Source organism: Neofelis nebulosa, chromosome 5 (genome assembly GCF_028018385.1).
Source record: "Neofelis nebulosa isolate mNeoNeb1 chromosome 5, mNeoNeb1.pri, whole genome shotgun sequence".
Taxonomy (NCBI): domain Eukaryota; kingdom Metazoa; phylum Chordata; class Mammalia; order Carnivora; family Felidae; genus Neofelis; species Neofelis nebulosa.
In genome coordinates, this window is record NC_080786.1 from 136,765,101 (window position 1) to 136,780,167 (window position 15,067).

Sequence of the window (15,067 nt, forward strand, 5' to 3'; positions counted from 1 at the left end):
ACTTCCGTGCCTCTCCCCTATAATTTTTGAAGGCCCTCTAGGAGGCCCCGCCATCCATTTTACCTTTGAGTGTTATAGCCCAGCCTTGTAATAACCGTGCAGCCATCATTTAACCTCTTTGCTTCTCTCCTCTGCAAACTGCTCTGCTGTGAAACTCAGTCGGCAAAGGGGAGAATCGTTTTTGTTTAATGTTTATTCATTTTGGAGAGAGAGAGAAAGAGAGATTGACAGAAGAAGAGAGTGAGAAATCCTGAGCAGCCGAGGGGCAGAGAGAGGAGGGCAGGGGATTCAAAGTGGGCTCTGTGCTAACAGCAGAAAGCCCAATGCAGGGCTTGAATTTAGGAATTGTGAGATCATGACCTGCCTGAGCTGAAGTTGATGCTCAACCCTCAACAGATTGAGCCACCCAGGCGCCCTGGGGAGAATCTTGTCATGGAGAACAGAAGACTGTGAGGAAACTTGGGAGACTTGATTCTGAATTGATTATAATGTAATTAAAGAAATGAGTTTCCCCTCTGGTAGAGATAGAGGGACACTCAAAGCTCCTCACATGCCCTGTGAAATGGTGAACAGAGGAGAATGGTGACAGTTCAGGCCAGAGAGAGCTTTGACTAGAAATATTCAGATAATTCAAGTAAAATGTAGAGTTTTTTTGGGGGGGAGAGGTGGGTTGTTGTTTCCATTGTTTAATCTAATAACCTCGATTTTCCTTCATGTGATGTGCTCTGATACTTTAATAGCTCTATTGTTATCTACTTTTAACCTAAAATAAGGAACGGTCTGATTTCCACACTTTTGATTTGCAGATAATTTTATTTACAATTAAAATTGTATGATTTAAATTCTGTTGATTTTCTTGCTGAGTTGTATCAAGGCAAACAACCAAACATAAACATTACTAATTGTTCTCACCTACTCGGCTGAGTTACAGTTTATCAGTGATCTTAAAATGATGGTAGTGGTTCCATCTTTACGTCATAGAAATATGGAGAAGCATAGCACATATCAAAGTTGTTGGCAGCAGTAAAGACGTCTATAGCAATCTCTCCTATATCATTTGTAGCATACTATGTAGATACCTATGTAAATATTAATATTTATAAGTAAGTATCTCTGAGACTAAATACAGACTATTTTGCCATTAAACACAGAGTCAAAGATGAACAACTGGAATATCCATTATTTGCATTACCTCACAGTCTCCATATTATATCCCTATTTGCATAGATCACTGATGCATAGTGATGATGATTTTACAGGTCACAAATTATTTTATCTATACCTTCTTTCAGTTTATCTTTATACTTTTGTTTCTATGACATCTACTAAAAATGTCTTCCTTTATAAGTTGGGAGACTAACTCAGCCCTAACTCAGTCTGGTGGAATGAGTCTCAGAAACAAATGACTTTTTTCATGATTTTAAAGCATGCATCACAATAGTGTCTTCTTGCAAAGGTTTTTGTAGTCAGACTAATATCTGCCTGCGTCTTACATGTCCCCATGCTACCCCAAGTCATTCACCATAAAGGTAAAGTAAAGGATAATCAAACACTGGCTCCTCCCTAATATCACATTGAACACTGACTGGTCCATGACAATATTGACTGCCCAAGGGCCTAAGCATTTTGTTACAAGCCCTGAGGAACAAATACACTTTCATAAAGCTTTAAAAATCTCTGCAGAACAGTAAGCCTAGTTCACATTGGTTTCAGATTTGTTTTATTTATTTACTGGAAAAATTGATAAGATGTGATGACTTTTAAACTCTTGAGTTCCTTATTATGCTGACCTTGAACAGAAACTTTCTCTCAAGGATGGTAGGTTTCCACTGTCTCAGGATCTCGGCTTTCTAACTTTTAATTTGATTCCCTCCATCGTCTGCATGACCTAACCCACTAATCTCTCAGTTACAACTATTTTTCCCCTCGGGCTAATATTATATACACCTTGATTCCAGGTCACTAATCAACTGGATTTGGGTTTCCTGAAAAGCTCACAGATTGTTACTTTGTCAGCAACAGTTGGATTCAAACCTTGGTCTGGGTTTTCCCATTTAATCTTGTAACTTCTAATTAGTTGGATATCCCTGACCATCAGTGTTTTCCCACAAGGCCTCCCTTGACTTTGACACCAAATATTATAATCTGAGCCTTTGACAAGGCAATGCACTCTCAAAAACAAGTTCAGTTTTTTTACAAGGTAGAGAAATTGAGAAATACAAATGTAAATTTTGCTGATTAGGAATACATCTTTTTGCTGGTTTTAGAACATCTGTACTATATTAAATAAGGTCTGGTTGATATCTGGAATGTTTTTTTCCATTAATAGGTGTCTGATATATATCAGATACATGTAAAAAATATATATATAATTTTTTATACTTTTTAAATTCTGTATTTTAGAAAAAAATCTTTAATGTGCATTCAGAAACTTTTTTCTTTTCTGTAGTTTAATAAATAATTCAATGAAGATTTAAATAATTATAATCAAAAAGCTAAAGAGATGTCATGATAATGAATATTGGGGAAAATAATGAAACAAAAGGAAGTATCAAAACAGATTCATGATGTATATTCATATAATGTAGAATAAAAAATATCACCTAAAGAATCTGTATTATAATGGAATTAGTTTTCAAAAATATGCTAATAAGTTATATTGTAATTTATTGAATGTATACCATCTTCAGTCATGGTTCATAGAAAGCAATATCTCTACAAATATGATCCTTTTATGAAACTTTTATTTTATGATCGATTATATCTTCTATTATGAATTGGTCACTTGATTTATTATGTATGCCAGACATAATTTCCTTTTGATTGTTTATCAAGGCTTTGCCACTTCCACTAGTAAATGTTTGCACTCATTAGTGAAAGCAGTAAGGATAGAGGCATCTATGGGATTTTGTTGGCTTCATCGGAGGAATTTGTAAAAATACGAGATTTTGAAAACCGCAATTGTACCCAGATTTTTTTTTTTTTTTTTTTTTTGGCAAATTGAAGAGGTTGACATGACCCAGGAGATGTTTCTGATAGCATTTACATTCTTGCACTTTTTCAGATTCTCTCTTCTTGGTGTCATGTTGAATCCAAGTCTAATAAAGCATAGCATTGAGAAGAAATTCAGAAACAAATACAGGAGGAGACAACCTTCAAACCAGCATTAAAAACTAATTTAATTTGATTTGAGATTATCAAATAAATGATCTACTTTGGTGTGACACTCTTCAGACATGAGTGAAACATCTTATACCGGAGGCCAGAGTTCTGTCTATTGAATTCCATATCTCCATAAAGTTCCATAAAAACAATCCATTTAAAGTAGATAAATTATTTGCGATGCACAGAGTAAGGATGTTTTATTTATACCATTCTTATTTCTTGAATATATTGTTGAGTGTAAGTATCATAAGAGAAAGCTCAAATAGAGATGAAGAAGGGGACTATTCACAAATCATTTCTTATTTGTATTTCCTATTTTTTCAAGTATTTTTTGGAAAGATTTACGATGAAAGTATACATTTACTTACTAAAAATTATTAAGCATAAGCATATATATATGTACATGTACATATTTACATCCATATATATTCGTATTGTTTGGTTTTTTTTCCTCCTCTAGCAATGGTTGTTTTGAGCAACCTGGAACCAAATACAACTTATGAAGTCAGGGTTGCAGCAGTAAATGGAAAAGGGCAAGGAGACTACAGTAAAGTAGAAATCTTCCAGACATTACCAGTTCGTAAGTAATCATCTGTTTTGCTCTCTGTTGCCTTTCTCTTCACTTGCAAATTTAAGGGATTTTAAAATTCATGGAGGTGTTTCAATACTCTGGGGGAGTGAATTATGTCTTTGCTGAAGTGGTTTCTGAAAATGGTGGCATCTAAGATTTATAAAAATAACTTTGCTCTGGAACAAGGCAAAAAAGAAAAGGTGTACTACAATATATACAGCGAAACTACTCTTGGGAAATTGTCCCCATCAGCAACGTGTCCTATTCATTTGCTGTCTGATTAATTAGATTATAAGGTTTAGTCTATAGTCTGTGAGAAAGCAAAAACAGTGACTATGTAACATGTCCAATATTCTATTCTTTTGATGAGACATGACCATTGCCTTTATCCCATAAATTATATAGGCCCTAACTGTGAGAAAAAGGCGCCACTAAATAAGTCCATTACCATGGTGACTACAGAAGACTAGCTATTGTAGCCTTGTTCCTGCTATTATCCTGTTTTGGGGTGTTGTAAATCAGTTGAATTATACAAAGTTAAGGTAAATTTGAAGAGACTTCTGTTTCCTTTATGTTGAATAAATTATTTGAAAATGTGAGAAAATTTGGGGCGCCTGGGTGGCGCAGTCGGTTAAGCGTCCGACTTCAGCCAGGTCACGATCTCGCGGTCCGTGAGTTCGAGCCCCGCGTCGGGCTCTGGGCTGATGGCTCGGAGCCTGGAGCCTGTTTCCGATTCTGTGTCTCCCTCTCTCTCTGCCCCTCCCCCGTTCATGCTCTGTCTCTCTCTGTCCCAAAAATAAATTAAAAACGTTGAAAAAAAAAATTTGAAAATGTGAGAAAATTTGACTGTGACTCAACAAACACTGTTATAAAATCCATGCATCACCCTGCTTGTTATATACACCTACTAGGACAGTCAAATTGGCCACAATAAATTATCTTGCCCTTATTTGTGACCAACTCTTGGTTCTCATAAAATCTGTCAGATGTCTTCTCTTTTCTCCACGTCTGATGCCTATGTCTTTTTTCAGCCCCTCATTATTTTCTCCCAAGAATGACTACTGATACATCTTGACTCACAATCACATTTTCAAACCAAAATAATTCTGGAGTGACTTTACGCAAATATAAACAGATCTATCCCTTCTCTACCTATAATCCTTAACACCAACCTTCACCTTTGCGCCTTCTGTCCACACACACATCTGCCTGCCTGACCTCCTCATACCTCCTTCCTCTGTGGCCACAGCGCCGTCTGCATCAGTAGATGGAACTTGAGTTTGGTCATACTGTTTTCTCTTTCCAAAGTACTGTGCATTCTCTCTTGATTCCTCTCTCCAGGTCACTGCACATCAATCCCCAAACAAGGCAGGACCAGTGAGACCTTGGCTAACCTCTCCAATGTTTTCTCCTCTTTTAATTAGGCACACTACCCTTCACTCATAGAACACCGTCCTTGTTGTTTCACCCATAAAACTCTACTCTTCTACTCTTTTTTATTTTTTTTATCTCTTCTTTAAAAATTATGATGCTTCTAATCTCTTAATGTCCTGCTGTTGACTTGCAGACCTCTGTCCTAGACATTGAGACTTTAAGGGTCAGGTCTTAGTTTTATTTGATAATACCCATGTATTTTATCTGCTTCTCAAGATTTTTTTGAAGTTTAAATAAGATGATATATGCGGGGCACCTGGGTGGCTCAGTCAGTTGGGCAACCGACTTCAGCTCAGGTCGTGATCTCACAGCTTGTGAGTTCGAGCCTTGCATAGATTCTGTGCAAAGCCTGAAGCCTGCTTCAGATTCTGTGTCTTCCTCTCTCTCTGTCCTCCCCCTTCCCCACTCGCACTCTGTCTCTCTCTCTTTCAAAAATTCAAAAAATAAAAAATAAAAAAGATGATATTATATACAAAGTACTTAATGTGTCATAATTATCCATTATTACTTCTTGATTGTTATTTATATTATTACTTTTGCATAAACATTCCACTGTAATTGCGGATAGAAACCATTATTTTAATCAATTCCTTTCTGATAGACATTACGTTTGTTCTGAACTTTATTTTCCTTTCAAAGGAAGTAGCAACTGTAATGGAATCACAAATTTAGTATATTGGGTTTTTTTTTAATTTTTTAAATGTTTATTTATTATTTTTGAGAGAGAGAGAGAGAGCGCGCTCGTGAGAACGGCAGGGGCAGAGAGAGAGGGAGACACAGAATCAGAAGCAGGCTCCAGGCTCTGAACTGTCAGCACAGAGCCCATCATGGGGCTTGAAATCAGGAATTACGAGATCATGACCTGAGCCCAAGTCAGATCCTTAATCGACTGAGCTACCCAGGCGCCCCACAAATTTAGTATATTGTAAAGGTTATATATAGACATAAATATTTTAAATACATATGTTAACTGAAAATGCAGTTTCTGCTGTATAATTATTATCTCAAAATGCTGTTATTAAAATAATATGATTACAATATTATTAAACTTATACTGTACAACACAAATGTTCTAAAATTCAATTTAGAAATTATACTAAACCAACCAAGTATAAAATCCATTTTATAATATTTAGGTTTTCCCATAATCTCTTATTAAGTCTTTTAAAGAAATTATTGTACTGCTTTTTACAGACATTTTAATTCCTTTATTGAAAATACATTGAATAGAAATCATGTCATGTCATAATATATGCACACTAATTTAATTTATTTTAATGAAGAATCACTCCAAAATTCATCTATTTGCTTTGTTTCTATATGACCCTAGTAAAGACTATTTTATCATTTACTTATCATTTATTTACCATTTACTTGCATGTCAGCACACCCAGCTGGCATATTTCCTTAACGATATGACTTTACTCAAATGAACTACTCACTACATAAGGTTATAAACACCATATCAAAAAAAGATAACCTGCTGAGAATAAAACTAGATTCTCCATGTTTGGAGGCATTAAATCATCTTCACTGTATTCTGCTTAGTTTGTCTTGACATTCCTCTGACTAGACCAATACTACAAGTCTATGTAACCTTGAAAACGAAAGCATACCCTGTGAAAGTTCCTCCGTATTACTATATTCATATCTATAAGGAATTGGAAGAAATAGGGGAAGAGGATGCCAGTGTTGCCGAAAGACATCACATAAGTGACACGTAGCAAGGAGTTCGCGTTCCAAATTGCCAAGCAGTGATGGCATCCTTCGTATAGAAAACTCTTATATTTCAGTAGATCCTGTTCATATTAAACATACAAGCATCTTTGTTATAAGACCACCTCCATGGGAAGAAACATGAAAGGCAAGTATATTTGTGAAGTCAGAAGGAAAAATATATATATTGGATGGAACACATGTCTATTGGTTGGATACTATAAAATTTCTGTATTCAAATCTGTATCTCGTTAAAAAAATACTCATTAAAGCAGATAAATAATAGCTAAACTATTATCTTTCCTGGTAAGTATATATCCTATATAGTTTGATAACTTCATATGTTTGTAGTAATACATATACACAAAATAGTTGCCAAAATTACATTAATAAATAGTATTGTGCACTGTTAATAACATGAGAAATAAAGCTTATGCTTGTATAATGCAATACTATTCTCAGAACATTTGCACATCAATATAAATAATATTTTGGTTCTCAGGTATCACGATTTTGTCATGTCACTTCTAGATTTGTGAATGTTGCTGTTTCTTGGGTGGGGAGAAAGGATCAGGGTTTTATTACAACAAAGGGCAAATGAAAAATGGTAAATTCAGGTTAAATCATTTTTTTTTACATGACAGTGTTCTCTTTATTGAAATTCAGTTTCTCTAGGTTTCTGAGATGCATGTAAAAATCAAGGATGTTGTATTGCTTATTTAGGTGAACCAAGTCCTCCATCCATACATGGGCAGCCAAGCAGTGGGAAGAGCTTTAAACTCAGTATCACCAAACAAGATGATGGAGGGGCTCCTATTTTGGAATACATTGTAAAATATAGAAGTGTAAGTACCTTTTTTATTATTGTTTGTAAGATGTTTTCAAATTGCGTTAAATTTGCATTCGATTCATTGACATATTGGGCGAGAATGCACACAATGATAAACAGTTCTCATAGGAATTCGACTGCTAATTGTCCATTGCTGAAATTCATCATTGTAAATTGTGAAATACTTGCCTTTTCTTGGGTAAAATCGCATCATTGATCATCAGAATAATGACATGGTATAAATCTTGTGATTTTTAAACTTTGCAACATTTGAGAAATGAAGTAACATTTTCCCCTTGTTTTTCTGGCAAGTTTAGCAGGATATTTTCATTTTCCATTCTGCTTGATATTAGTAACTTCAAGCTAAGCCCCTGTTCTGAATTTTAGTTATTGTAGGTAATTATTTAGCTATTGTATCAAAATACTTACTTTATTTTCTTTATTTTTATGAATTAAGTTATTAATGCCTTAAATAATACCTTAATTGTTCGGTATTAATCATTTCATTAAAAAAAAATTAACCCTAATCAACATTTAACAAACTATGGCCACATTGAGCTTGAGGAAGAAGGTTTGTTTTTTTTTTTTTTTTCAAGTTTAATAACACTAGCTAAAATGGGATCTTGGACAGCTAAGACCTGTCACGGGACTTAGATGTGTAGGAGATAAAAAACATCTTCTGGTGGCAGAATGGTAAAGAAAGTAGACCAGTGGACTTTGCCTTTGGCTGAAAATTATACCAAAGGCCACTAAAAGTGACTTCGCTTAACAACTTTGCCATAAGTACCATTCATTATTTGTGTCTGCTGTGGAATATGTTAAAAGTGAAACACAATTTTAAATTAAATTTTGTGAAGTTTATTTATTAACATTTATGATGATCCCTATAATGCAGTCTCAATTTTATGTTTATGCTAACTGGACGCTTATTTTATTTTTTTTTTTTTTTTAAATTTTTTTTTCAACATTTTTTATTTTTTTTATTTTTGGGACAGAGAGAGACAGAGCATGAACGGGGGAGGGGCAGAGAGAGAGGGAGACACAGAATCGGAAACAGGCTCCAGGCTCTGAGCCATCGGCCCAGAGCCTGACGCGGGGCTCGAACTCACGGACCGCGAGATCGTGACCTGGCTGAAGTCGGACGCTTAACCGACTGCGCCACCCAGGCGCCCCTGGACGCTTATTTTAATACTTCCCTAGCTTATTATAGTCTTTTAAGTAATTGCTCCTTAATAGTATATTGATGAATCTTAACTATTTTCCCACAAATTCATAATTTTCTAAATTTAATAGTCTTTTTAATTCAAATATCTAAGTTTTAAAGGTTAGGTAAAAAAGGAGTTTGATTTTGAAAAACATATTTAAATAATTAATTTTAGACATCAGCCTTTAAATTTAAGATTAATAGCCAGGACCCCTCTTTGTTGCAGGTTTCATGCTGGGAATGATGAGCAGCTGTGGGTGTTTTGTGGCTAATTGTCTATGAAGGCTTCATGCCTCTACCCTAAAATAGCTCTGAATGGCTCACCAGTCTTTCTATGAATTTGATTGTTTCATGCTACTCAAGCCAGGTTTCATGGCCATTCTTATTTGACCATCTGGAAACTCTTTGGAAGGGAAAGAGTCTCTATGGGTCATAGGCTTGAACAGAATTCATGAATTGGACTGGGAGAATAGACCTCACATGCAGATTGTGGCCCACAATTGGGCCCAGAAGAATTTATGGCATAAAATACAGGTGGATGATAAGAATTTGTAGGTAATCCCAATAAAATTCCATGGTGAACATTGAGATGCAATAAGGAGTTATAAAAATATGTCTAACATATTTTCTATAAATGTAATTTTTACCTAAAGGTGAAGTTTGACATATCCTTTCTGAAGAGTTGGATATTGGAGGGGCGCCTGGGTGGCTCAGTCGGTTAAGTGTCCAAGTTGGTTAAGTGTCCAATCCAAGTCGGTTTGGCTCAGGTCATCATCTCGCAGTCCACAAGTTCGAGCCCCGTGTCGGGCTCTGTTCCGACAGCTCAGAGTCTGGAGCCTGCTTCAGATTCTGTATCTCACTCTCTCTGTGCCCCTCCCCCACTCACACTCTGTCTCTCTCTGTCTCCTAAAAATGAATAACCGTTAAAAAAACTTTTAAAAATCGCTTCTCGGCCTTTTGGCTAAGATCAAGTGTAAAAAAACTTTTAAAGCTACATCTCCTAACAAAGTCACATTGGAGGTTAGGGATTTACATATAAATTTGTGGGGGGAACACAATTCAGTTCATAACAATGGTTACCTGTCATGAATCCTGTGTATCTCAAAGGACACAGTATTGGCATTTTGAGCAGTAGAATAGTGGGCCATCCAGATATCTACCTCCCATTACAGAATGTTTAGTATCCTTGACCCCACTCTTTATATTGCCAGTTGTGTCCCCGATCATTATTGAAACCAAAAATGTTCCCTAGAGCAGATTAAAATTGGAACACAGACAAATTTGATTTTCAATAAATTTGTACCTTCAATTCTTTTTCCCTTCTCTCCCCCTCCAAAACTAATAGTAGCAAAGCCCTGTTTCTGCTATTTACTAAATATCATTTTTTATCTTACCAGGAAAAGAAGGTTTCAGTCCCTTCTCAATTCCATCTTACTTCTGTCTTGCCATACCCCTCCTCTTTCCAATCCCCAGCCCTTTCTAACTTTGAAAAAGTGCGAGAGGGTTTGTTTTTAAATATCATAATGAAAATAATTGGTTGCATAATTAAAACATAGCTACCATTGACTGATAATCAATGACTGTGTTATCAGACTTACTAGTGCTTTAGGATGGAACACTGTTTTAGCAACAGAATTTTAGGCTCTTATGGCAAGATTTATAAAAGTAATTCCTCTCCATCCCTTTGTGTTTCAGGGATGGCATTTCTCACACTTGAATATCTACTTTTATTTATTTGTTTATTTATACATTTCATATATATATATATGTGTGTGTGTATATATATATATATATATATATATATATATATATATATATATACATACCACTAGTAAAGTGAAGGGAAGTGGGAAACACAGTTATGGAATGACTAAGTCACTGGTCTAAAAGACACACCATAAGGAATAGTCAATGATATTGTAATAGAGACGTGATGTGTCTGGGAAGACGGTAGCTATACCTGCAGTAAGCATAGCATAATGTATAAACTTGTTGAATCACTATGTTGATTGAACGCCTGAGATGCATATAACATTGTGTGTCAACTGCACCAAAAAATAAAGTAATACTTTCTATTACTTTTTAATGGGCAAACTGAACCTTACAGAATGTGGGTAACTTGATGGGCATGGGGAACAGATATCAGAACATAAGACTTTATAATCTGAAGAGTTTCGCAGCACTAAGTGTTGAATTAGAATCTGCCTATGGAGATTATATCAGCCCCTCAAACACTGTCCCATCTCACTTCAGTTAGCCAACTCTGTGCCTCCAAAGTACAGCCATTCTGATCTACTTTCTCTTTTCCATATCATTTATGGTATGCTTTCTACTCCCACACATTGAAATAACTTCCAGATTTCTACTTTTTTTTTTCCTTCCTCCTCTTCCTTCTCCATCCTATAAATTTCAAGCTTTACAGGTCCAGTAGGAAATTCCATAATTCAATGTAGATTCTGTTACTATAGCCAAACAATAGCAGATTTTAGGAAGGGATAGTTTTCTCCACACTTTCTTTCTCAACAGATTACTTCTTCACATTTAAAAACTTGCATGTTCAAGATTTGGTGGCTAGATATTTGTAGCAGTATTTGCCTTGATATTTGCACTTGTATTGAAATAGTAACGATTTCAGAAAGGTTTTTAATCATCTGTTCTCTTTGTATGATTCCAAGCCACTTCATCTATTTGTTTGTCAAACTCCATGCATTTCACAGTGGACTAAACTGCAGTTGAATAACTTGAAAAATTATATACCCATATGCAGTGCATGCTTTAATTGGAGAACCTCTATGGAAACCAAATAGTGGAATTTAGGAAGTAAGCAACATCATAAGGATTTTTCACTTGACTGCTCGTTAGACATTATCTTTCAACTCCCCATGTGCATGGGACTAGATGTTTTATAATCTAGAAACAACAAGATCGAGTGTTGATTTCTAGCAAACACTGAATATAATTATTGAAGCTGCATTTCATGGGGATGAGGACAAGACAAATCATATCCTAAAGTAGAGAATGTGTAACTTAATGTAGATGAGGAAACACATACTATTCTATGTTATCATATAGTAGATAGAGCACATGGCTTTCTTCAGTTACTCATTAAGAAGACAGAATTTATTAGAACAGAACTAGAGTGCTAAAAGCAGAATTATATGTCTCTGTGGATTCTTTGGGAAAATTAATGTCTCTAACAGTAAGTCAGTAGGATTAAACCATGTATTTGGAGAATAAAGACAAGCTTATTAATCTCATAATGTGTTTGGAAAAATGAAAGAAGTTACCTTATGTACAGAATATTTTACATCTATTTTGTAGAGTCAATGTAACTCCATATAATTTAATAAATAGTTTTTTACATGCTTCCATGAGTTTTTCACTGTTTTCTTCCTAATTTGATGATAGCTATGGGATCATAACTATCACTTAGTGTTCACATTAAATAAATTTCCTGAGCTAAGAAGGGCTAAAGAAAATTGGTTGCTTAAAATCAATTGTGAAGAAGTTACTTTAGGGACTAGCAACACTGCTCTAGCATATGTTTCTGAGTCTTAATTGACCTTCTTAAGCTATTTGGAGTCTGGAAGGTTGTATCTCAATGGCAATAGAAAGGAAAAGATAATTTTGAAAAAGGTCTTAAAATTTAAAAAAATGTAAAATTGAATTCTTGTTGTTGAGATACCTTATTTTCTGATTAATTATCAATAATATTAACAATTTATGATTAACTTATGTTTAGGTGAGTACTCTGAAATTTATTTAAAACCATCAGTATAAGTTTGAAATATTTTCAAATAATAACTATGGGCATTAAAGAGTCCTAAGATTTTGATAATTTTTCTTTGCTGCTAGTGAAGAGGATGGGTTTTATTCATCCTCATATTGATAACTTCAAAAAGACTACTTGTTACCTGAATGAATAAATGCATCAATGAATCAATGAGTAAATAAGACTCTGTTGAACAATTTTAAGTAATTGTATAACTAGATTAATAAATATGAGAAACAATGGACGCAAGAGAAAAAAAAAACTTGCACTGGGTGAATTTTTATGGGTTATGAGAACACAGAAGGTGATGAATAAGAGAATTAGATTTTAGTTTTCCCTAAAGAAACACATGGGTCATGGAGACTAGCAATAGATTAAGTAGTAGGGTCCAGTTTACAAAAATTTATCAAGCTTTAAGACATGAAACAAAGGCAATTTGAATCAGGATAATAGAAAAGAAAAATTGGAATTTTAAAAATATTTATTTTTGAGAGAGACACAGAGGCAGAGAGTGAGTGGGTTGGGGGTGGGCAGAGAGAGAGGGAGACACAGAATCCAAATCAGGCTCCAAGCTGTCAGCACAGAGCCCAATGTGGGGCTTAACTCATGAACCGCAAGATCATGACCTGAGCCGAAGTAGGTCACTTAACCCACTGAGCCACCCAGGCACTCCGAGAAATTACAATCTGAGCCAATTATACTTCAATTAAAAGGAAATAAAGTAGAATTTGAAACTTTATTAAAACTCTCCAAAGTCTGTATCTTTTCAAATCACATTGGGGTGTATGTGTGCATGCATGAGTGTGTGTGTGTATGTGTGTGTGTGTGTGTGTGTATGATTGCTAAATCACTTCTCTCATATTCAGAGTAATGAACGGAACTGTAGAGAATTCTGGGGCCCTTTGTAAAGTCATACAAGTATTGAATAGCTGAATCATTGCTACCAGGAAATCCAGGAACCAGAAACTACCTTATATGCAAACAGAAAATCTTAAAGCATAACACATGGGAGTCACAAGAACCTTAAAATCAATCTAGTTAGTATAAGCTCACCTCCTCTATTGCCCTCTGTTATTATATTTATTTAGTTTTCATTTAAGATGATGTTGCCCATATATTTCCTGAGACTTTAAGAAGGATGAGTGAATTACTTCCTGTTATAAATAAAAGCAGTCAGGAGTCCTCTACAAAAAAACAAAACAAAACAAAAGAAAAAAACAAACAAAAAAACCCTCTTTTATCTCTTCTCAGTTCTCCTCTCCATACAGTTATGGCAAATATTTCCCTGCATGCTGATATTACGATGTTAAAATAACTATTAAGGAAAGCTCTTAACTGTCATTTGGCCGTATCTATTTTCTGAAAAAAAAAAAAGAAAAAAAAGATTGCTTAAGAGAAGCTATATCAAAACAAAATGACCATTTTTCTTTCAGTAGCTGCCCTTCAACCTTTAATTGGCTTATTAATAATAGCCCTATTCAGCAAATCATCTCATTAAGTTACCTAGGGGAACATTTTGCATCTAGATTATCTTAAATTATTCCCTAGGCATTTAAATTCTGTAAATTAGGCACTCCACAAATGGATAATTGAGATTTTGATACCTAGGGGAGTATTTGGTAACACCCACTTTAATTTTTTTCCTATTCCCTGGGAATAGCAATTAGGGGATTAAAAAGCCTCCTTGTCTAATGTTGAATGGAAAATGAAATTGACTTAAATTGGGGGAAATATTAGAACTCCCTTTGGTTCCTTATGCCATCATTCCAACTATCTAAAGTGATGGAGGGGCTTTTAATTTATCATGCTAAGGGCTTCAACAATTAAGAGTTAAATGATGGGTAATTCAAAAGAGACTATCTGCATGTCTTGTGCTTGTCAGGAAGTTTCACTTCAAATTCTCAATTCCCAGAAATAGGCTTTTTGAGGATTACGTGAAGGACATGAAGTCTATCCATCCCTCTGAAGAATAAATTTTATCCTGGGTAATCCACATCTCCACTAAGATTCAAAGCAAAACTTGATTCTGAATCTTCACAAAAATATTCATTCTCACCAAGATGAGAATAAAAATAGTTACATAGAATTTACGGAATTTATTGGAATAAAATGAAGGCTGTAGGGGAAACTCTCTACTCCTTTGTATACCTCTTGTCTTTATCTAACCTTTCAGTTCACCTGCTTCTCACCCCCTCCTTCCTATATACAGTGTAGAATAATCAGATTTTTGTTATATAGATTTTATTGTGTCTATGTATGGATGTATATGTATATGCACATATATGTACAATATCATCTAAAATTATTTTTGAATAAATGTTTTTAGCTTTAGGTTTTTGGTCAATACTTACAGTGTTTTTACATTTACTGAAAATA

At 34.8% G+C, this 15,067-nt stretch overlaps 1 protein-coding gene across 3 annotated transcripts in view; it reads left to right on the forward strand.

The window, feature by feature from the left end:
• Positions 1–15,067, forward strand: part of NCAM2 (neural cell adhesion molecule 2) — a 529,034-nt gene that overhangs the window by 467,508 nt on the left and 46,459 nt on the right. For all 3 annotated transcript variants that reach the window (XM_058731784.1, XM_058731785.1, XM_058731786.1), the window contains 2 exons: positions 3,626–3,745; positions 7,610–7,731. In XM_058731784.1, coding sequence (XP_058587767.1) covers positions 3,626–3,745; positions 7,610–7,731 — 242 coding nt within the window. The remainder of the gene's footprint in view (positions 1–3,625; positions 3,746–7,609; positions 7,732–15,067) is intronic.